The sequence below is a fragment of the Bufo gargarizans genome, chromosome 3 (assembly GCF_014858855.1).
Source record: "Bufo gargarizans isolate SCDJY-AF-19 chromosome 3, ASM1485885v1, whole genome shotgun sequence".
In the NCBI taxonomy this organism is placed as follows: Eukaryota; Metazoa; Chordata; class Amphibia; order Anura; family Bufonidae; genus Bufo; species Bufo gargarizans.
In genome coordinates, this window is record NC_058082.1 from 358,355,508 (window position 1) to 358,380,109 (window position 24,602).

The following is a 24,602-nucleotide window of genomic DNA, read 5'->3' on the forward strand; positions in this document are numbered from 1 at the left end:
GATACCGACGCTATCACAGGAGAGGAATCTCCATATCACACATTACCTATGCACTTCCCCATATCATACATAGCGTGCAACGAGTAATTTCATTAAAATTAAGATATCCTGCACCGCCCCGCGATATCGTACCATATATTCAATGCGGGCATAACAGATGGGGACAGTGCGTCAAAAAGTATATAATGGATGGAGTAAATTAACCACCACTATACAATCACGGCAATCGGCCACAAAATCCTACCAAATGGTCAGTCAGCAGTGGAGTCCAGGTATCTCTGTCCACACCGTCGCATTATACCCAGAATCTATAAAGGAGGGAGAGAAAAAGTGACATTTTTTGACGCAGTGTCCCCATATGTTATGCCCGCATTGAATATATGGTATATTGCGAGGCGGTGCAGGATATCCTTTATTTTAATACAATTACTCCTTGCACACTAGATATGATTTTTGGAAGTGCATAGGTAATTTGGAGATTCATCTCCTGTGATAGCATCGGTATCTATGACAACAGGATGTTTTCCTGGTGTATAGGTTAGCTCGATAAGGCGGAGTTAAACAAATCAGGTGATTATCAGGTGACTGTGGCGTCATCCACATTCTGGCCAATTACTAACAATATGGACATGCGCAGTGAACACCAGGAGACGCGATCATGGAGTCCAGGTAATCAAAGTGTTCACTATTTTGCACGACAACACAGGTATTTTTAATCATATATAATACCATGCAAATAAGGACGAGTATACCTGGTTGTACATTGGTTAGTTTAAATTAAGTGGGTGTTGTGTTGTTTAATGGATTGGTTACCTTACAAGTGAGACACTAGGCATTTAGATGTATTATTATGCTTGACATAGGCTACGATGTAGCCAAAACGTTGCATTTATCGCTGTGTGTGCACATTCATTGAAGTACTATCAATACAGAAGATACCAGAGATGCTGCCGTCACCTTTTACTTATTATCCTGAGAAGTGGTCATAACTATCGTGAGCCTGGAAGGCCTCTCAAACAATGCATGCAGCACACAGCTTTAATGACATTGACGTGCTGGTGTCAATAAAGGGTTTCTGGGTGACAAAAAAAGGGAACTGTTGCGATAAAGGTTTGCAGAGGTTACAGATCTTCAATGGCTGTATTACACATTTCAAGACAAATATCATTCTATACCATTTAAAATCTGCATTACATAAACTAACCTGCGCTTGATCTCCATTGACCGTGGGAGAGGAATTCTTCTGTGGTGGAGTTTTTGCCTCCTAGATGAAGAAGCATAATACAAAGCATAAAAGACAGGTATAAAATGAGCTCACACTGAAACCATCTTGTACAGTTGTTTAACTGATAAAGAATAAACAGCACATTGCACTTTACAATAATGGATGCTAGGAAATTTGTCAGTCACCTTAGGGGAGCTCCTTGGCTCCTTGACTTGGTCCTGTGGTTTCTTCTCCTCATTCTTCGTTGATGATTCCTCTCTAGATCGTGCAGGTTGTATAACAATTTGACTCTGAGCGATTACAGGAGCAGAGACTGGACGGGCATTGCGTTCAGGTGTTGCCACTGCAGCTATCAAATTCAAGAAAGAAGATTAGGGTGGCAATAAACCATATTCCGGACACCAACAGCCATTGGGTCAGATTTCCATAATACCATTGCATTTACTGGTATTTCATCCTGCTTTCCCACTGGAATCTGCTACAGAGGCGTCTAACATAACCTCCTCCACAGATGTGCAGAATATTCCGTTATCTAGTGTTTTAAACAAATGTGGCTCGAACTAGATGTATGGAAGAAAATCTTTATGCCAATGAATACAATTATAGCGTAGCAAAAATAAATAAAAAAGCAAAATGGCTTGCAATGCATCTGTATGGATCTTTAGGCTGTAGGCTGGGTTAACTGAACAGCATGGATAATGGACTGGCTGCACATGAAAGCTCAGTAGATTATGCGTTTATGATTATGCCATATTCATACAGTGTTTTTAGGGGTGGTGCTAAGGCCTCATGCTCACGGCCGTGCCCGTATTGTGGCCAGCAAACAGCGGGTGCATAATATACAGGCATCAGCTGCTTGTACACCGCACTTGAATGGGTCCGCAATCTGAAAGGTGTGGTGCTGAACGGAGTACCTCTCCGTGCCTCCGCACCGCAAAAAAACAGAACTTGTTCTATTATTTTTTTTGCAGCGCAGGCAGATCACAGTCAATAGGTCTGGATCTGTCTGCGGCAGCCGCATGAATGTTGCCTGTACATTGGGGACCGCAAATTGTGGTCCCCGATGCACAGAACAGCCGAGCAATGGCCGTGTGTATGAGGCTTAAAGCAACATTTCCCCCTGTTTGTAATCAGAAATGTGGAAGGAGACCTATAATGACATGTCATTAAAAATGTGTACCCATTGTGACAATCCCAATGCTGTACACTGCACAGAGCTCACGTGAATAACAGATCTGCTGCTGCTCTTCAAAAATTTCCCAAACAGACCCAATGCACAAGTCTATACTGCCTCAATTCTCCATGTGAAGGCATGTTAGCTTAAAAGGGGTTTCCCGGGAAGCATCAAGATCCTTTAAAATAATCGGGTAGCTGTAATTTTTTTTTATCCTATCTTCTGCTTTGGGTTGTGGTCACATGACTATGTCCATGCAGAGGAGTGTCTGTAACTAGCTGGGAGGGAGGAGCTATAAACTAGCTGGGCGTTAATAGGGGCGGTGCCGATACAGGATTTAGATAAACCAGAGGGATTCCCCCTCTCCAACACTTGACTGCTCACTGCAGAGCAGACCAGCCGCCCAGCAGAGTGAGTAACTTAGTTTAATTTATTAATTTAATTACATTACTGCCGGCTGCCGCGCGGCAGCCCGCAGAGTCCAGCAGCACTGTCTGGTCTTGGCTGTCTGAGTGTAGTGTCCGGATGGATCACTCCTCTACTTCCGTCCTCAACTGAAGCCGCTCCTCCTCCCTCCTCCCTCTGCCTGCCCTGCACAGTGCGCTTCACACAGGGCCTCGCCTCCGCTCCGCCTCCGCCCCCTGTGAACCAAGTGAAAGTGAATCTGATTTCAGCCGTGTTCTCCGGACTTGAGGCTGAAAGGGAACGGCGTTCCTGCCATGAAAAAAGTGCAGGAACGCCGTTCCCACGCGTTCCCCCTCCACTCGACCCCTGATTCCGTTAGATGGTGAAAATCGACCAAGAGAGTCCAAATTTAAAAAAAGAAGCATAGGGGAGATGTAAGCAACTACATGCACATATAGAGGTTGTCTGATTTCCAGTATTGATGACCTATACTCAGGATAGGAGGGGATCTGATGCCCGGTGCTCATGTGAGTGCTGCGTCCTCTTCAGTGTTTATCTGCTTGCCGTGGGCTTTGCAGCGGCGTGCAGGTGTAATTACAGCTCCTCAAGTGAATGGGAGGGAGTGTAACAACAACTGCTCCTTCCTGTTCAAGTGAATGCACAAAACAGCCGAGCGGCTGAGGACAGGTCACCAATATCAGAAACTGGATAACACCTTTAAAAACCATAGTAATCCTGGAAACCCCTTTAAAACCATGCCCATAAAATTATTCACACTAACATACAGTGAGAAAAACGAGTTTGCCTTCACAGCATTCAAAATATCTAAAGTAATTCTGTTTAGTGAAAACCAGCATAAATATAGTCATGCAAAATGTATTTCCGGTAGTTGTGGTAATAATTTACAGAGGACTGGAAGGTGTCACCATGTGATCGTCTTCAAGAGCAGCGGTCAACAACATAAGTTCTGCACCTCTCATTATGGAATGATATAATAAATATCCTAATGAAATTGCATAGATTCATTAGGGGCTCTTTGAATACGAAATTTAGCAGATTCCTTTACAAGGATTTGTCAGATTTTACATTTACTGCTAAGCAACACTGACTAAAACTGGCCAAAGCCTACAGAGACATTTCACAGCCTTTTCCCTCTCAGAAGCAGGATCCACCCATTCATACGCTGCTTAGTAAAAGGTGACCATACACTTTTGACCTACCACCCCAATCCTCCATACAAGTGCATGATGGGTTCAGCCCAGCATGCACGTTTCCAGTGGAAAGAGGGGAACAAGCAGCAGACAAGCTTCTCTCCTACAGGAACAAAGTATACTAAATGGTGAAATCCAAGGTCTATACTAGGCCAGTCCTGCAAAATTTGATGGATTCAGAAAATTTAAGTCTAAAAGAGCATAACCTTAAAAGGGATGAACCAGTATTTCATTATCCGTGATCGGTCGGTGTCCAAGACCACACACACACGCTGATCAACTGTTCCAGAGAAGCTCTGCATCTACACACATCTGTCCATTGCACAGTGGATGGAGCAGGTAACTACACAAATGCCTCTGCATGCTGTTATATTAGCAGGACAACAAAAACAATAGAAGTGCTAGATACATAATCTGAGGGACACCAAGTGCACCTTACAGACCTCCGATTGTAATGGGGCCCGCCAGGTAACCATCATTTTCATGGACATATTAGTGCAACATGCTCCTGCATGTTCAATGGCGCCTCCAATGCATATGTGAACTAGCCCTTACCCGATAACCATTACAAAAGGGGGAAAAGCTATACATTTTTCTGGGAACGGTGTATTACATCATAATATACTTATAAGGTCATAAAATAGTTGCTGTATCTAATCACAAATGCACATAATACATCTAAAGACTATGTACACATCCGGGGAGAATTTTTTTTTATGATTGCATTTTACCAATTTTGGGTTAAAAATAATTTTTCAATTGGTCTTTTAAAAAAATATTCAGTCGTTCAGTCACAAATGGTTAACTGTTTAGCTGTGTGCTTTGTGTCAGTCATCTAATAACCCTCATCTCTAAACTAATAAAAGCCACATTCTTATCAGAAAGATAAGGATTTAGCTATAATGAGCATTTAGGACTGTGATGGTTAACCTCCAACACTCCAGCTGTGGTAAAACTATGACTTCCAAGATGCCCCCTTGCTTGGCTGTTCTGAGAACTCCATATAAATTAATGGAGCATGCTGGGAGTCATAGTTTTACCACAGCTGGAGTGCCGGAGGTTAGTCATCACTGGTTTAGGAAGTCAGAGACCGGAGATAAGGAGCCCTCAGCTGAGCTGCCTGACTAAACAGAGTGAAAACAGATAGCATGCTACCAGAGAATCTCAAGGCTGTACACCGAAAAGGGCTCAAAATTTTTAATAAATACCAAGTGAAAAATGATTAGCTCAAAAGGAATACAATGTAATTAAAAAAATTGTCCCCAAAGGGATCTATAGCCTTTTAAGGGTATGAACACAGTGAGAACAAATTTTTTAATATTGCATTCTCATTTTGGTTTAAAAATCATTTTTCAAAAGTGTTCTTCATTAAAAATGTTCAATAGTTTTTCTGACACCTTTTACGTAAAATCTGTAAACTCGCAGGCTGTTTCACAGTGACTCCTCAGAGAGCTGCTCCGACGGCTCCATGTGTAGCCGTTATCTTTGATCTCCTGACAGCTTATAAACACTCCCTTGCTAAATTATTATGCTCAGCTTTGAAACTCCGCAAATCTGTTCCTACAGAAGAACAGACTACCGGAGGTACCGTATCCGCCATTGCCGGACACAACCGGATCCTTATTTACTATAATGGGATCTGATGGATTTCCTGCACAAACATAGCCTTCTGTCTGACATGGTGATAACCCTTTAAAAGTGGCTGCGATCAGAAAAACTGTTGACATTTTTTATAAAGACCAATTGAAAAAATTTATTTTTAGACCAAAATGAAAAAAATTAAAATAAAAATTGTTCCCAAAGACATCCATATTTTTTTTAAGCTTGGCTGCAAAACAGGATGGCAAAAGAGGTTCCTCACAGGACAGCCGTAAAGCACTTATTTCATGCATGTGCTTAGTAAACTTCAGCTCATACCAAGTGACCAGCTACAGCAGCAGGGCAATGTAAGTAACGCCCAAAACAACACTTATGCGATTCTGTTATTGACGTGAAATCCATCGATTTAATAGACGTTGGTATATTATAAAAAAGACGGACAATGGCGTGAATTTACTTTAGGAAGATGCATTGCTTTCTAGTATAGCAGGGGCTAATGTTAGTAGACAGCCACAAGGATCAGTCTTCACACACTGGTACCTTTCTGCTCAGTCTCTACATATATTTTGCGGGTCTGCTCAACCACGCTCATCTCTTCCGGCTTCTTGAGACCAGCCTTGTCAATGTTTTCCAATTCAATCTCCTCTGGAAGCAATTTGATGACATTACAATAGTGGGACACAGAAATTTCCTTATGTCACACCTTACTAGATGTGATAACTAAAGAAGCAATCCCAGACCCGCAGCCTTGGCACGATGGAAAAACTAATGCTAGTATAATTATGGCACAAGCAGATTATATTGCAAGTGGAGACTGCTTAATACTAAGTACTGAACCAATGCAACACTTCAGAAGGCAGTTTAATATTTTGTGTAACACACATAGAATTAGAGCAAAATGCAACATTCAATTTCAGCCTGTTTTGGGCCTTATTCACACAGGAATTGGGACATGTTGTAGTTTTTATTTGGCACAATTTGTGGGTACACATAACTTCTGGAGGGGGGATGGGAAAAAATAGCAACACTGCCATTGAATTTTTATGTTATAAATTTTGACGCGTACATTTTTTGGCATAAATAACAATGTTATTCTCTGCATAAGTACAACTGCAGCAATACCAAATGTATGCCTTTTTTTTGTATTACTAGTTTTGCACAATAAAACCTCTTAAAAAAAATATTATATATTTTTTCTTATTTTTTATTTGCATCTGCCAACTCAGAACGTTTATATTTTTTCCTTCTACAGAGCTGTATGACAGCTTGATTTTCGCAGGACGATTCATAGTAGCTTTCATTGGTATCATTTTGGGGCGGATAACACTTTTCGATTTGTTTTGTTGGTGAATAAGCAAAAAACAGCAATTTTGGCTTTTTGTTTACTGCATTTACTGTGTGGGGGAAAAACTGGCATTCCTTTTTTAACTTGAATATTTTTATTATTTGCTAAAACTTCATTAGACTTTTTATAATTTTTATCATTTAAACGTCTGACAATTTATCAGTCCCACGAGTGTTGTCTAGTGTTCTTCTGAACACTTCCATTACATACTGTACTGATGCAGTACAGTGTATTATAGTGTCAATACTATACAGACAGGCACTGCACCTCTGCCACATCCTGATAAGGAATACACTGCAGGCAGACCTGGGGGGCTTTCATTAGGCCCCTGGTCCCATGCTAAGACATTGGAGGCAGAGATCTAATTTGCAGGTTGCTGATACCTCACAGGGGGAGCTCTCGTCCTCTAAACCACTTAGCTGCCTCAGTAGTTACTGACCACGGCATCCAAAAGGTTAAACAACACTGCCATTCCAGACCATTAAAGCAGGGGGCTAGCTCTAATATGAGAGCGACCTCTTACCCTGCACGGCAGGCCTGCGCAAAAAGGCAGTGGCCTAGCCCAAGGCCCATTAGTGACCGCCGTAAAAAGGCCCATCAGTAGTCGCCCATCAGTAGTCATTAACATTTGGTTATATGAACAGGGGACTCCAGAATTTGACGCAATTAGGGCATATAGCCATGAAATAGGCGGTTCCCTCGCTCACAACCCTCCTCTATGAGCTTGAATGTGTCCCGTTCTGGCAAACTTGGTGTTTTTGTTACAAAGCCCACCATTTACCTGATTGGCTTCATTGAACTCACCTCAGCAAAATCACTTCATTGCCCCAGGGGCTACATTCTGAGAGGTGTAGTCTCTGATGTGACAACTCCTTTAAAACTTAAAGCCAAGGTCTATAAAATGTATGACCCTTCCTGCTCCGTAAGCAAGTTTACTGGTAAGACCTCCACTACAATACTAGAGAAAGATAAAGGGTCCACTGCTGACAATTGTTGATGGGGACAACTGACAGAGCATGTCCATAAAACTCTCCTACCGATGTCAATAAGTCAACTCTAGAAACCTGTATCCCATGTCCATGTGGCTTCTGTAAAACAAATATTTAAACTGTTGTTGACCCAGCAGGGCAGCAGCTGAGGCAAGATGGCTGCTCCTGTATTCATGTTCAAAAATTAAATACACAGATCTACTACAAGAAATAAATACAGATTTGAAAAAAGTACGGTATGTAAAAGTAGCAGATTTTAATTAGTAGAAGAAAATGTGATACCTTCAACCTAATCAACTCCTTAGCCTACATGCACAGTGTAATGACAGTGGTGTTGCCAACAGATAGCCTACCGCCATATATGTGCAGTGCAGTGATGGTGTGGACTCGGGGGCAAAAATAAAAAGTGAACAAAAGTCGTATGCAACCCAAAGTGAAACCAAGGAAAGCTTCAACTTATCTCGTAAAAAAAAAAGCCCTCCGACAACTCAGTTTATGGAAAAATAAAAAAAAGTTGTGGCCCTCAAAAGCAAAATAATTATTCTCACCCACCATGCCCTACAATTGAGGTAAAAGTGGGTGAGAAGGTCAAGGCTGGGATTGCTGTTTTTTTCTGACTTGACTTCCGATTTCCAAGTTACCGGTATATGATTTTGATATTATTAGCCTATCCTCAGGAAAGGTCATCAATACCTGATCAGTGGGGGTCCAGCTTCCATTAACCCTACTGGATAGGGGTTTTAAGAGGCTGCTATACCCAAGTAAGCGCTGTGGTCTCCTCACAGCTTACCAAGCACAGTGCTGTACACCATATAGCAGCTGTGTTTGGGATTGTCGCTCAGGTTCATTCACTTGAATGGGACTGAGCTGTGCCCAGGCCATGTGACCAATGAACGTGAAGTCACTGGCCTGCGAAGCAGTTGCAGCGCTATTGCTGATCAGCGGGGGATGCCAGACCCGCACTGATCAGTGACATCAAGGAGCAGTGACGTTATTTCAGCCAATAAGCAAAACTACAAAACAAAAGCAGAACATACATTGGCTTAAAAAAGATTAGCTTAGCCGCCTGTACAGTAAGTGCAGCTGCACAGTAGGAAATGCACAAAATGTAGCAAAGAGAAAACGTGCAGAAAAATAGGAAAAGCAGCATGTGCAAAAAAAATAATCAAAAAAGATACCCAAAAATGTCTATTATACCTTTGTGCGACACTGTTGCTGGCACAGCATGAATTGGTATCTTTAATTCAATCACTTCAACATCATTATCCTCTTCGGAGGCAATGAATTTATATGCTGGGCGCCCTTTTTTAACTAAGGCAAAAAAAAATTGTTGGAAGTTGTACAAATTATTACAACACTTGTGTGGGAATGGTGTATAAGGCAGGAAAAAACTACACAGGGACTACACTATACACTAAGGGATATGGATACAATCAACGGTCACTATAATATGCCCTTTTGGGCTATATGCATACATTGGTGTGGGAAAAAAGCCTGTAGCAGAGTGCAATACAACAAACTGCATACAAATCCACATTTTTAAATATATAAGGATATCCTATATGTGCACCTGCAGAGGAATAACACACTTGTGCTCAGCACCCTCCCAGCCCTCACTGCCACACAAGGAATAGTACTGTCACGCTGGGACCAGAGCTGGAAAAGTGCCCAGGAAAGGCTAGTTATTGCTCTTCCCTAAGAAAAGTTATGTGATCATGGGAACTACGCCATGACAAAAGAAATGCCAAAAATAAGCCTGGGAAAGAAAAATGAACCACAATAAGAGTCATCAGCAAGAAACCCACGTCAGATAGATCCTCCTAATGATCTATATTTCTGCACACACAACTAAATATATCACTTCTATTCCATAGCGTGTAAATGTAAATAGCATTCTGAAAAGACCCATTCCCTTGAATTGAAAGCATTTTTATTCTCTGCTTCCAGTGGGTAAGTCCAGAATATCCTCAATCTTAACTTTGCTAAGAAGTTAAACATGGTGTCCAAGCATGCCGTAACAGTGTTTTTCACTTGCGGCATTCTTCAGGGAGTATGCAGTGTTAAGTCTATTTCCACATGTGATGGCTTAAAGGGATTTTCTGGGGGTTAAATATAGATGGTCTATCCTGAGAAAAGGTGATCAAGATCTGGGCGTGGGGGTCTGGCGCCAATATCCTGTTCGTTGGTCACATGGCCTATTTGCAGCTCAGTCCCATTCATTGCCATACTGAGCACAGGTGTCGGTCCCCCACCAATTAGATGTTGGAGACCTGCCCTGAGGATAGGCCTTCGATATCAAGCTCCCAGAAAACCCCTTTGATTTATGGCTTTAGAGTCCATTCAAACGTCCGCATCCGTTTTGCAGTATCAGGAACGGGTGTGGACCCATTAATTCTCTATGGGGCCGGAAGAGATGCGGAGAGCACACTATGTGCTCTCCACATCTGCATTTCCGGTGGGTGGTCCCAAACTTCCCGGCTTCAACCCCAAACTTTCAGGCCACGGCACCGGAAAAAAATAGAACATGTCTTATTCTTGTCTGCAATTGCGGACAAGAATAGGCAGTTCTATGGGGGGTGCCGGCCAAGTGTATTGCGGATCCGTAATACACCACGGACGTGTGAATGAACCCTTTTAAAGCGATTTTTGCAAAATCCCAGCATCATGTTTGAAGACCGGATGAGTAGTCCACGTCTTCTGATTAAGAAAATGGCTTTATGCTCCAACATCCTGACCTACAGAGGAAGGAACATGCAAGTATGGCTACATGCATACGACCGTGGTGTTTTGCGGCCCTGCAAAATTGCAGATCCGCAAAACACGGATGGTGTCCGTGCGCGTTCCGCAATTTGCGGAATGGCACGGACAGCCTTTGATATAACTGCCTATTCTTGTCCGCAAATCGCAGACAAGAATAGGACATGTTATATTTTTTTTTTGCAGGGCCACGGAACGGAGCAACGGATGCGGACAGCACACGGAGTGCTGTCCGCATCTTTTGCGGCCCCATTTTAGTGAATAGGTCCACATCCGAGCCACCAAAACTGCGGCCCGGATGCGGACAATTTTTTAGTAAAACTGCTGCCAAAAATGTGACAAAAGCCCAGCATTTCAATAAGCTCAACAACAATTTTATAAGGCATATCTACCAAGTCAGATGACTAGGACCTCCACCGACTCTGGGAACAGGGGTCAAATGACATCCATTGCTGGAACTGAACCAGCAAGAAAGGGACAAAGAGGCCATCATTTTTGTCACATGAATTAATAGGGAGTGACAGTTTCCATAACTCCTCATTCATGGCAAAAATATCAACTGACATTTCATGTGTATTAATTTGATTTCAATTGTACTAGATGAAGCAAAATTAAGGCCTCTTTCACATGGGCGTCATGTTTTTGGCCCAGATAAGATGCGGGTGCGTCGCGGGAAAATGCGTGATTTTTCCGCGCAAGTGCAAAACCTTGTAATGAGTTTTGCACGTGCGTGAGAAAAATCGGCATGTTTGGTTTAGGTGTTGTGTAGACTATTATTTTCCCTTATAACATGGTTATAAGGGAAAATAATAGCATTCTTAATACAGAATGCTTAGTACAATAGGGCTGGAGGGGGTAAAAAATAATTTAACTCACCTTAATCCACTTGTTCGTGCAGCCTGGCTTCTCTTCTGTCTTCTTTGAGGAATAGGACCTTTGATGGAGTCACTGCGCTCATCACATGGTCCATCACAATGATCTTTTACCATGGTGATGGATCATGTGACGGACCATGTCATGAGTGTAGTGACGTCACCACAGGTCCTTTTCCTACTGCACAGCAAAGATGAAGACAGAAGAGAAGCTGAGCTGCGCGAACAAGTGGATTAAGGCGAGTTAAATAATTTTTTATATATTTTTTTACCCCCTCCAGCCCTATTGTACTATGCATTCTGTATTAAGAATGCTATTATTTTCCCTTATAACCATGTTATAAGGGAAAATAATAATGATCGGGTCCCCATCCCGATCGTCTCCTAGCAACCGTGCGAGAAAATCGCACCACATCCGCACTTGCTTGCGAATGTTTGCAATTTTCACGCAGCCCATTCACTTCTATGGGGCCTGCGTTGCGTGGAAAACGCACAAAGAGGAGCATGCTGCGATTTTCACGCAACGCAAAAGTGATGCATGAAAATCGCAGCTCATCTGCACAGCCCCATAGAAATTAATGGGTCCGGATTTAGTGCGGGTGCAATGCGTTCACCTCACGCATTGCACCCGCGCGGAAATCTCGCCCGTGTGAAAGAGGCCTAACTGCATTATTTATGCTGCTGGTGGTACCATTAATTGTGGGTGGGGGATTTAACTGCATTTAAGCGCGTAGTTTTGATATTAAGCTACTTTCAGACTCTCGTTTTGGTGTGGATCAGTCATGGATCTGCACAGATGGATCCGTTCAGAACATACAACCGTCTGCATCCATTCTGAACTGATCCGTTTGTATTATCTTTAACATTGCCAAGACCGATCTGTCTTGAACACCATTGAAAGTCAATGGAGGATGGATCCATTTTCTATTGTGCCAGATTGTGTCATAGAAAACGGATCCGTCCCCATTGACTTACATTGTGTGAACTATTTATCTGGAAGCTATGTGGTGCAGTGTCTTGGCTTATGTATAGCTAGATTAGATGCCGTTGAGGATTGCCTGAATTGTGGCCAAATCGAATTGTGTGGTTTGTGACCAAAAATCCTTCAAAGTTGGATTTTTTTTTGTGACTGTGCCATTGCAGTCAACCCCACACTGTGATCTTTTCATGACATTGTGCAGCCTTAGGGCTTGTTCACACGAACGTAAGGGCTCCGTGCCCGTGCTGTGGACTGCAAATTGCGGTCCACAATGCACCAGCACCGACCGTGGGGCAGCCACATGTGGATTGCAGACCAATTCACTTGAATGGGGTCCGCGATCTGTCCGTTCCACAAAAAGATAGAACATCTCCAGATTCGCGGACCCATTCAAATGTATTATCTTTGTATTATCTTTAACATTGCCAAGACCGATCTGTCTTGAACACCATTGAAAGTCAATGGAGGATGGATCCATTTTCTATTGTGCCAGATTGTGTCATAGTGCCAAATGAATGGGTCCGCACCCGTGATGCGGAATGCACACGGCTGGTGACCTGTGTATTGCGGAACCGCCGTGTGAAGCCTGTAACACGGGCACAGAGCCCTTACGTTCGTGTGAACAAGCCCTTATCCTGTACAACAAAATGGCCATAAGATAGGCATAAGGCCACCCTTCATATAAGATAGGGCCAGGGGCTATTCATAGTATTCAGCATATTGAGCAGACTAGATGGGCTAAATGGTTCTTATCTGCCGACACATTCTATGTTTCTATTCCCCTTAGACAAGCTTGGTGCACTGGATTTTTCAAAAACTAGGCTGGCACACTTTACAACAAGGTCTAGCTGCAATCACATTAGTAAATGTGGGCCAATTTTTTTGTTGCCTACATGTTGAAGCATTTATGTTTCATGCATTTCCACAGTTTTTCAAGATGTTTTATCGAGTTAGGGCTTATTCACACGACTGTAATTTAGCGGAACGGATACGGACCCATTCATTTCAATGGGGCTGCAAAATATGCGGGCACCGCACACCATGTGCTGTCCGCATCCGTAATTCCGTTCCGTGGCCCCGCAAAATATAGAGCATATCCTATTCTTGCCCACAATTGCAAGAATAGTCATTTCTATCATAGGGCTGGATGGTATCCGTGTTTTGTGGACCGCAAAACAGTTGTCTGAATGAGCCCTTATACTGGGAAGCCTATGGAGAAAAGTCTGAAATAACAAAAGATCTCCCGCAAGTTAAAGGGATTATCCCATGACTAGTACATGACAACCTCTTTCTAACATAGCCAGAACCAGCCCTGTACCTCACATGGATCCAGAGATCTCCCCATTCATTGCTCTGCTGGATTTATATCAAGCTGATATCTCAAGGGGAGTGTCTTTTCTGCTGCAGCTCTGGTGGTGAGCAGGTGGAGCTATACAGATATATTTTATTGAAGAAAGACAGTTTGGTTAACGCTTAACACTGGATTTACACGGCCTGAATATCGGGAACGAACGTTCTACTAAAGGTGCCGCAGATACTACACTTCAGCTCCTCTTAATGAGCAGCCAACTGTCGGGAAGGAACGCTTCCTTCCTGACAATCTGCTTTTTCTCGCCCGATACAAATGCAACTTTAATCTTCCCTCGCTTTGCCAACGCCACCCATCCCCACTCTTTTGCCTGGGTCCCGACTAGATGTGTGCGCTTATTTTCCTGTTCAGCTGCATTTACTATTATGCAGCTACACAGGAAGAGAAGGGCACAAATGCGACCAGGACCCGAGCAGAAGAGCCCGCAGCCTGTGTGAGTGAGGCGGGCACAGCAGAGAAAGGATGGGTAAGGGTACTTTCACACTAGCGTTTTTCTTTTCTGGCACCGAGTTCCATCACAGGGGCTCAATGCCGGAAAAGAACTGAACAGGTATATCCCCATGCATTCTGAATGGAGAGTAATCCGTTCAGGATGCATCAGGATGTCTTCCGTTCAGTCATTTTCACTGATCAAGCAAAAGAGAAAACAGCAGCACGCTACAGTTTTATCTCCGGCCAAAAAAACTGAAGAAATTAGAACATATTAACCAAACTGTCTTTTCTTCCACAGGTTAGAAGAAAGGCAGTTTTTATAAGAAGCCCAGAGATCACCTTTAAAGGGGTTCTCCAGGAATAGCAATAATTTTTTAGTAAGTGCCTGCATTCCGCCTCTGTAAACAGAAGAATCATACTTATCTGCTCCATGCCGCTCCTTTACTGTGTTCACGTTCCAGTTTGTGGCTTATTTTCTGCTGGTTCTGCATGGGCATCGTCATATGAATTGCTGCAGCCAATGATTGCCTTCAGCGGTGACATGGCCAGAAGCAGCATGTCACTGCTGAAGCCAGTCATCAATAGCAGTGGAGCATGTGAACATGCCCATGCAGCAGCAACAGCAGAATACAAGCCACGGACTGGAACATAGACACAGCGGAGGATCAAATTGGCGAGGAGCAGGTAAGTATGAATCTCCTATTTTTGGAGGTCGGCTGCGGGCTGAAAAATCAGTATGTACAACCCCTTTAATGTAATACTTCTTCATTATTAATTTTTTGCAGTCTCCACATATTGTGTGCTTTGTTAATATTAGGTGCCATACATGGAAAAATGTCTTGTGACTATCGTCAGGGCTGATAAATCACATTAATGTGATAGTGTTAGATTACTATATGATTTTGCATGCAATATATACCTATGAAATTGTAGGTGTACATTGGATAACATTCACTTGAGAAAAAATTAATAAACTATGTTGGATTACTTTGTGATAACTGAAAACTTATACAATTCCACCCCCACATACAATTTTCTGCAGTGCAATATTACATAATATCACACATGATTTTATGGTGTAATCTCTGACGAGATTGTGTTGTAAATGAAACGGCAAGGTGATACTTCACATCTAGTGCAGTGCGATACAGATCAGTAAGAACTGGCCTGCTTAATGAGGGTTACAAGGAGTCAAAGAAACAAATCTAAATGAAAATAGCAAAGACAGTAATGAGGACATATTACAAAATAGATAGAAACGGGGGGTTACAAACTCACTCCAGGAAGGGGGTGGAGTATAAAAAATACCAAATTTCTAGACAAAAGTGTTAGAGTCAAAGATGCACCAAATTTAACAAGCAGTGCACAATATTTAATAAATCTGGGGAATAGTTCTCCTGTTCAGCCTCAATCAATATTACCTTCATGATAAATGTCCCCCATTATCTTTTATTGTATAAGCCAATGTTAACTAAAAAAAGGTAAGGCGTGACTTAATATAAAGTGCTGAAGGAGAAAAATGTATGTGCATACTGGTCAAAAGCATCCTAAAGGACATCTAAAATAAGTAGGGTCTTCGGATCATGAGGGTTGGAAGGACAATCCGTTCAGCTAATTACATCTCTGAAATCAGAGTCAATTTTAAAGCAAATGCACAATAAACACGATATATTGCAGTGGTTGATCAGGAACAAAAGGTAGGACATGAGAGACAACCAATATGAATGCCTTGTGCTCTCATCAATCCAAACTTGGGTGAAGTTACCTCCATCTAGGCTGCGTGTGGCTCTTTTGCTAGCAGTTCGCTCAAACTGGGGAGCAGGTCGGTCAATGAGAGCACTGGCATGCCTTGTCTGGGCCTGTGTGCGCCCACTGTAACGAAATTTGGATCCCAGTGACAGGAGCCTGTTTTTAGGAATGGTCTCTGTAGATGTTAACCTAAAAAACAAAGAATATAAGTTTAATATTTAATGGATAGTAAAAAAAGAACAAAGCAGGGGGTGCAAAACGGTTTCTGGTCTGAAGGCCATATTGTCAGCACCTCTCCCTAAGGCTGCGACAGAAGGCTAAAGAGGTACTTTCATCTGAAACATGTATGGCATAACCACAGGGAATGTCAGAAATATCTAATGGGTGTGATTTTTCTATCGGGAAGATGGGAGTCTCCTGAACTCCTATTCAGTATGTCAGAGGAGGAGATGAGGGGGAGAAGTGACTGTGTGTGCTCTCTCCATTTTGGTATATAGAAGTATCTATGTTCTCTGGGTACATTCATAGAATACACCATCAATATTTCATAAATGCTATAAATGGGTATACCACTTTAAAGTATGCACCCGATTTATCACAGGGCCTCAGGCTGGATGAGAAATGTGGTGCAGGCATAGACACATTCTATGACTCTATACCAACCATTGACTGGCTTACTTGAAGACAGAATTCTGCCTCTAGTTGTGCCAAAATGAGCTAAAATTGATCCAATTTGCACCATTTGGGCCACTGTGTTGCAAGGGCAGACAGGTGTTTTTTGACACACAGATTCAGAGACCACCAAAGAGGACATTTTTCATCGACTGCCCTCAAGGCCTGCAATAGGCATAACATATTAACAGTTTAGTGAGGATTGTTCTTAAAGGGGTTCTGCCTAGATCATCAGCATCTGATCGGCGGGGGTCCGACACCCGCAACCCCTGCTGATCAGCTGTTTGAGAAGGTAGCAGCAATGGCAGTAGCGCCGCAGCCTTCTCGCTGTTTACCACAGGCCCAGTGACATCACAACTATTATCCCTGGCCTGGGCGGGGCTAAGCTCTGTTCCGTTTAAAAGAACTGCAGAACACCTTTAAGTTGCTTAAAACAGAATTCACACAGCACCTAACAGTGCCCTCTCAGTAATGCCAGCCATGCACAACCACTACCCAAAACAGTGACCGCCAGACAGTGCCCTTATCCGAACCACCACCATACTGTGCCTCTAAAACAGTCACCATAAGTGCCAGTCTGTGCCCTTCCATTACTGCCAGCCACATACCTCAGCTCCACCTACTGGTACCTGCTTCTGTGCAGCTCCACTTTCCTCTGACATTAAAGATACATGTGAGAAGTGTTAACCGCCATCTGCTCTCTGATATTTTGGGCTATCTAGGGAAGAAAGAACTGAGCACCCCATTTTCTACATATGGAGGATGCAGATGACCTTTGACAGTTGTTTCTTTCTGAACTACTGTGGCACAAACAAGAATGCCTGTGTACTAATGACGGTCTACCCCCACAGAATGGCATCACAGGCTGCATGTGGCCTCAGGTTCTCAGGCTGTTCACCCCTTACTACAACTTAAATTCTAACTTACCTGAAAAACGTATGATGTTCAACACAGACTTTCCAAAGTTTCTTTGCTGCTCGGTAACTTGGTAACTTAAATCCTATTGTACTTTCATATTGCTCCTGCTACAAAAGGAAAAACGAATTAGGGTAAGTTTGGCAAACCTGGTGGACATATAAAAAATAAAAAATAAAGGCTTACAACAGTTCCATCAAAAATAATCAGTAATTTCTGTCATGATTCCTGTAAACGATGCAAATGGAAACCATGACATCAGTTTGAAAACAGCCTTGAGTAATACAGGGAATTTACTTTGTATATATAAACTTTAGAGTTCTTTCTTTGCTCAGCTATTTCATGAAAATGTGAAGCAAAAAAGTTAGCCTCAAGTATAAATCATAACAAGCAAGCGGCATTTTCATACCTCACCAGGGCGAATCTTAATGAAAAAGCTGCTTCTTTTATAGGAGATTTTCAATACTTTAGGCCAAGGGAAACGGTTGATCCTCAGGTTATCTTTGAAGACCATGAGACCACCAGAACAGACTCCAAGTTTTATGTCTACTCCCTCCAAGTCCTGGATAAACATTAGATAACACAATTTAGAATATATACCACAGTTATGCAGAAATGACACATACTAAAATTTTCAGCTGCATGCTTGACAGGTACAGAACAAAATAAAAAGCAGTCCTTGTGTTACTCATGAATCCTAAGTTGCTTAAAGGGGTTGTCCAGGTTCAGAGCTGAACCTGGACATACTCATAATTTCACCCAGGCAGCCCCCTGATGTTAGCATCGGAGCATGTCATGGTCTGATGATCTCCTTTACCCTGAGCTAGATTGTGCAGGGCAAGGGCTCTTTCATTTACAATAACAGCAGTGTGTTCGGTGAGGTCACCGGCTCTGATGGACGGGCTTTAGCGCTGCCCTAGCCGTTTTACAAACTAGGGCATCACTAAAGACCGGCCATCAGTGCCGGTGAGGTCACCAGGCTCACTGCTGGACAGAAGCCTCCGCCTGGCAGCCTGGTACATCACAGGGACTCCAGAAAATGCCCTTTTTGCGCAGGGCAAAGGAGAGCATCGAAGCATGAACTCCCCCGGATGCTACTGGAATGCCTGCTGGCCCCATTATCTATAATAGGGTCCGATGGAAATCCGGCCGCAACCCAGCAAAAATGCCAAGAGCTGGTTGGACAGAAAGCGCTTTTTGTCCAGCCGATTCCAGGCATCCCACATTGGAAGAGCCTGCCGGAAGGCTGTAGCACTTATGTGAAAGTAGCCTTGGACAGCTAGACCTGTAGTTCCACACTGTCTGTTCACAGGTGGCATTCAGTGCTAAATAGGTTTGAAAGTGACAGATGAAGAAATACCCAGCATTCACTGGTACGAACCAGTACAGTCTGCATTTTCAGTGTTACAGACATATGAATCTATCATCGCCCATTTCACATCTATGGACACTTTGTCGAGGCTTTAAAGAAATGTCAGTATCCTATGTGTCTGCATCCTATATAGCACTAGAAATACAGACTGCCGTGGCCCATACGAGGGAATTCTTTGGATTGCTTCGCCTATAAACTCCTTCTGCATCACCACCAAAGGGAAAATTTAAAATTACATAGCTCCCAATGAAATCAATAGGCTGTCCAAGTAACACTTGGAGATGATGGGTTCCTCAGAGCATGAGGCCCTTTTTGTAGCCACTCTGCAATGGTTAACAGACAGACCTCTTTGAGGTGCCTCATCTTAGGCCTCATTCACACGACCGTTGTTGTGGTCCGCATCTGAGCCGCATTTTTTGCGGCTCGGGTGCGGACCCATTCACTTCAATGGGGCCGCAAAAGATATGGACAGCACTCAGTGTGCTGTCCGCATCCGTTGCTTCGTTCCATGGCCCCGCAAAAAAAATACAGCATGTCCTATTCTTGTCCGTTTTGCGGACAAGAATAGGCATTTCTACAATGGACCGTTCCGTTAATTGTGGAAGGCACACGGGCGGCTTCCGTTTTTTGCGGACCACAAAAAACTGAACGGTTATGTGCATGTAGCCTAAGGCCTAGTTCACATGTCAGTGGTCTCCATCAGGGATTGTGACCCAAAACCAGGAGCGCAGCCTACAAAAAGATATGGTATAATGGGAAGACATATTGGACATCTTCTCTATTTTGACCAACACCTGTTTCTGGCTCACAATAACTGACTGAAATCACTGACCAAACACTGACACATAACCAGACAAAGCACCAATTACACTATACATAACTTACTCTAGTTGGGGGGGTTTGGAGCGGACAGATTATCCTTATCAAAAGTTTACATCGGTGGTGGTCTGAGCTGAGGTTCCTGGAACAAGGAGAGGAGTGCGCACATAGTGTTCTCTCTCTCCTCGCAGCTGAGGACAAAATAGACTTCAATGCAGCTTGTCTTGTGCAGTGAGGAGAGATGGTGCCACACTTCTATGTCTTTCTAGGGATCAGTGGGTATCTCAGCGCTCACACCCACCGATCTAAACTTTTGATATGGCTCTACGACAAACGTTTTTTTGAAAAGCTAGTGACTCTTTAAATTAGAATATCTAATAGAAAAACAGTTGAACATATGAACACACCTTGGCTTGGTGAATATCCACACCATACATGGTCAGCTTTTTGGCATTTTCAAGAAACTCCAAGTCAGCTTGCGCTGGAGTCATTGACCTGATCAATACAAATAATAGAAATTACTAAAAAAATATAAGGCCTCCTCTTAGTGATATTACAAAGACACAAATAGTAGCTTTTAAGTCAGTCAATCTCCTCACCTGTTCTTCAGCACCAGACTACAATCTACCGCTTAGTGCATGCAGTATTGAATGTTGACTGACTTGATTCCATATCAGGCCTTTAGCTTATGCCTCTATTAGCATACTATACCAAGCAATACAAATGAATATCATTGATTACTACCTTGTGTCATAATTCAATGAGTACAAACCATTCAGTGATGAGCAAGGCAGAGACATATTTTGCTGATGATTTTGTAATAAAGATAAAAAAAAAGCTAATTAGACTGACAATTGGTATGCATGTTTACCTGTAGGACTTATGTAGCTCTGCAACTTTGGCCTCAAGATCCTTTGTCTGATTGGGACTCAGTTTAAACTCGCTCACATAATCTGTGCCATGAAGATCTTCATCATAATCTCCCACTTCTGACTGGACAGTGTACGAACCCAAAAGGGCAAGAGTGGCAAAGGAGCATGGCAGGCGGCCACTGAGGATGTCCTGACGTAGCTGGAGGCACAGGAAATATCTGTGAAAGCATAAGAACCACAGTAAGCAACTACAACTTGTATGACACTTAAAACAGACAATTCCTGCCCCATACCTACAGAGATCATAATATAAGACTGTATAAGAAATTTAAACTCACAAATAAGATGCAAATCACTACTGCGGAGTTGAGCACATAAGGCTACTTTCACATAAGCGTTTTTTGCGGATCAGTCATGAATCTGCAAATATGCTTCCGTTACAATAATACAACCGCATGCATCCATCATGAACACCACTGAAAGTCAATGGGGGATGGATGTGTGTTTTCTTAGAAAACACACTTGCAACTATTTTTGGTTGTTGCTCCAGAGTATATTACATAAAAAAAATAAACCCTTGCTATTCATTTTTATTTTCAATACCCTACCATGTCATAGCCACCCTTCCTAGGCATATCTAAGTGTCTCCAAGGTTACAGAGCAGAAACAAACCCTGTATCATCCGATCTTGAAGTCAAACTCCCTCCTATCTGTCCACAATTCTTGCTAACCTCGTAAATCTTAGATCAAGCTTTATCCGCAGTGCCTTATGGGGCTTACATTAGGATCTCAATGAAGCAGTGAGCAGTCAAAATATTGTCATCAAGAGTCAATGTGGTCTGTTACAGTCCATCTTGATATTGCGGAAAAATCCATGACGACTCCAATTTTAACAAAAGCAGGACACTAGTGTGATAAGGAGTTTCCCACAAAGGGCATTTGTCACTAAAACACAACACTTAGATGTTTGTCAGTCTAGCAGCCTTTGAATGCAAAGGTACAAGGTAGACCGCTGCTCCGCTCCTCACCTCAAACCATGTGCAGTCCGACATTAAGAAAAAAGGAGGCAGTAAATATTACCTAGTTATGTCTTCTGTAAGCTGAGCAGGGTCCGGTGGATAAAATTTCACATTGAAGGTGAAATCCCATGGGGCCCCTGTGAATAAATAAAAAATAAATGAAAACACAAAAAACAGATAGTAAATAAACATACGCTGCTTTGATGCTAGCAAAGTGATAGAAAGTAACAAATATAAACAAAAATATTCATAACCATCATTAAATAGGAATTCTTGTTTGATAAAAAAAAGGGTCTGATAAGGCAAACGCACACAAAATAATAATAATAATAAAAAAATAATAATCAATCCCCCGCCGCTGCTATTCTCCACTTCATCTTCACTGGCTCAACATGATGGATAGGGCTTGGCCTGCCTGCTCAACCAATCACTGGCCACATCAGTGACCAGCATCAAACAGTGATTGCCTAAGTGGGAAGTCCAAGCATTTTCCAGTGTGTTGAGCCCAATAAGAGCAAGTGCAGAGGAGGGAGAGTAGGGCGGGCAAATGGGGGATAGATAAGTGCTCCAAATTATATGTATGTAATACATTGCAATAATTTACCAGAGACTTTAAAGTAACATCTTTCTGCTCTGTATCCAAACAAAAAGGTGCCAAAAAAAAATAAAAAAAATTCAGATAAACGAATGGAACTAACCACAAGACGGTGTTTTTAATACTTTTTGTCTAATCTAATCACCTTTACAGCCTAATCAAGTCACTTGTCATATGAATTGTAGTGATTCTTTTTACCTTCAAAATTGTGATTTGTGTATAATTGTGACACATTGAGAGGTTTTGTCTGGGAAGGCAGGTATCTTCCTCCCAGCATGTGCGGCTGGGCTGGTTTCCAGCCAGATGAAGTCAAATACCGGGCCGGATTTAAAGTGCCGGTCCGGGTTTTGGCAGTACCTGGCTGTCCTTAAATAGGCAGCTGGGCTCAGAAGACAGGTCTCTGTTTTTGGGATCTGACGCTTTGTGCCGTGCTGGAGGGTTGAGAGACGCATGCTGGGGAAACAGGTCCCCTAAAGCCTGCTGTGTGTACAGGAGGCAGAACTGCCAGCAAGGTGACTTGTGTTATATGAACTTTCCATTGTGTGTGACTCAACACCAAGACTGCAAAGTTAAATGCTGTTTTGTGTAATTGCCTCAAGTGTGAATAAACACTGACGTTTTGAGTTAATCCCTTCCTAACACATGACATACTATTAAGTCATGGAAGCCACTGCGTTCCCGCAATTTGATGTAATAGTACGTCATGGCGATCGGGCAGGCACCGGAGCGGTGCGCACGCGATCACTGCAGGGGCCTGGCAGTGCCTGGTAGCCGGGCCCTTGCTGTATCTGCCGGCATTGCTGTAAAAGCCGATGCCGGCGGATTAACCCCTTCTATGTTGCAGTCCGCGCCATAGAAGGGGTTTATGTCGGGTAAAGGAAGCCCGATGCCGTGCAGAGGCTGCCCGATGCCTTGCACAGCATCGGGACCTGTCTTCTACGGGTGCAGAGGAGATCCAGCCTCAGGGTGGGTCTCCTAGGCAACCTGTTAGTGTACAACTCACTGTAGTACACGAACAGGCAATGCATTACGATACAGATGTATTGTAATGCATTGCAGAGGGGATCAGACCCCCCAAAAGTGAACATCAGAAATAAAGTAAAGAAAAAAAAGTTAAAAAAAGTGTTTTTGATAAAAAATTTATAAAGTACAAAAATAAAATAAAATGCCCCTTTCCCCTTATTTTATACAAAAAAAAAAGAATAAAACACAACAAACCCACACATATTAGGTATTGCAGCATCCATAATGACAGGCTCTATAAATATTTCACATGATCCACCCTGTCCGATAAACAAAAAAAAAGGGACCAAAAAAGGCGTATGTTCCACAAAATGGTATCAATAAAACAGTCACCTCATCCCACAAAAAATGAGCCCCTAACTAAGACAATCACTCACAAAATTAAAAAAAACTATAGCTCTCAGAACATGGAGACACTAAAGCCGAATGCACTTGGCTTTTCGGTCCGTGGTAACCGGGCCTGGATTCCTGCTGAGAGCAGGAGTGCACGGAGTCATTGGTTGCTATGACGCCGTGCGCTTCATGCTGCCGCTGCACTACAGTAATACACTCGTGTGATGTATACGAGGAATCCAGGACTGGTTATCACGGACTGCTCACGGCCGTGAAACACGGCCGAGTGCATTCTGCTTAAAACATCCTTTTTTTTGTTTCAAAACTGCTATTATTGTGCTAAAGTTAAATACATAAAAAAAATATATATATAAAAAAGCTATCACTCTCAGACAATGGAGAGACTAAAATATGATTATTTTTTGGTTCAAAACTTCTATTATTGTGCTAAAGTGAAAAAAAAAAAAAAAGATACATATTAGGTATCACCACGTCTGTAACACCCAGCTCTATAAAAATACCACGACTTAACCCCATGGTGATGAATCATGTGATGAGCACAGCGAAGTCACCACAGGTCTTTTTCCTCCTGCACAGCAAAGAAGACTACAGAAGAGAAGCCGGGCTGCGCAAGTAAGTGGATTAGGCCTCATGCACACGGACGTGTTTTTTTTTGCGGTCCTCAAAAACGGTTTCTGTTGTTCCGTGATCAGTGTCAGTTTTTTTCTTCCGTGGGTCTTCCTTGATTTTTTGAGGATCAACGGACATGAAAAATGAAGTCAAGTTTGCCTTTGAAATGATAGGAAAAAACGGACACTGATCACGGACGCGGATGACAATCTTGTGTGCAGCCGTGATTTTTCACGGACCCATTGA

At 42.7% G+C, this 24,602-nt stretch overlaps 1 protein-coding gene across 11 annotated transcripts in view; it reads right to left on the minus strand.

Moving 5' to 3' along the window:
* Positions 1-24,602, minus strand: part of LOC122933105 (protein 4.1-like) — a 183,619-nt gene that overhangs the window by 34,544 nt on the left and 124,473 nt on the right. For 7 of the 11 annotated variants that reach the window (XM_044287877.1, XM_044287876.1, XM_044287882.1 and 4 more), the window contains exons 6-15: positions 21,837-21,912; positions 20,756-20,974; positions 20,292-20,379; positions 18,103-18,255; positions 17,706-17,803; positions 16,123-16,295; positions 9,146-9,259; positions 6,155-6,259; positions 1,411-1,574; positions 1,205-1,264 (exon numbers count right to left, since the gene is read on the minus strand). In XM_044287877.1, the coding sequence (XP_044143812.1) occupies positions 1,205-1,264; positions 1,411-1,574; positions 6,155-6,259; positions 9,146-9,259; positions 16,123-16,295; positions 17,706-17,803; positions 18,103-18,255; positions 20,292-20,379; positions 20,756-20,974; positions 21,837-21,912 (1,250 nt within the window). Of the gene's footprint in view, positions 1-244; positions 309-1,204; positions 1,265-1,410; positions 1,575-6,154; positions 6,260-9,145; positions 9,260-16,122; positions 16,296-17,705; positions 17,804-18,102; positions 18,256-20,291; positions 20,380-20,755; positions 20,975-21,836; positions 21,913-24,602 lie in introns of those variants that run through there. The other 4 variants (XM_044287887.1, XM_044287879.1, XM_044287880.1 and 1 more) reach the window with 4 other exon arrangements.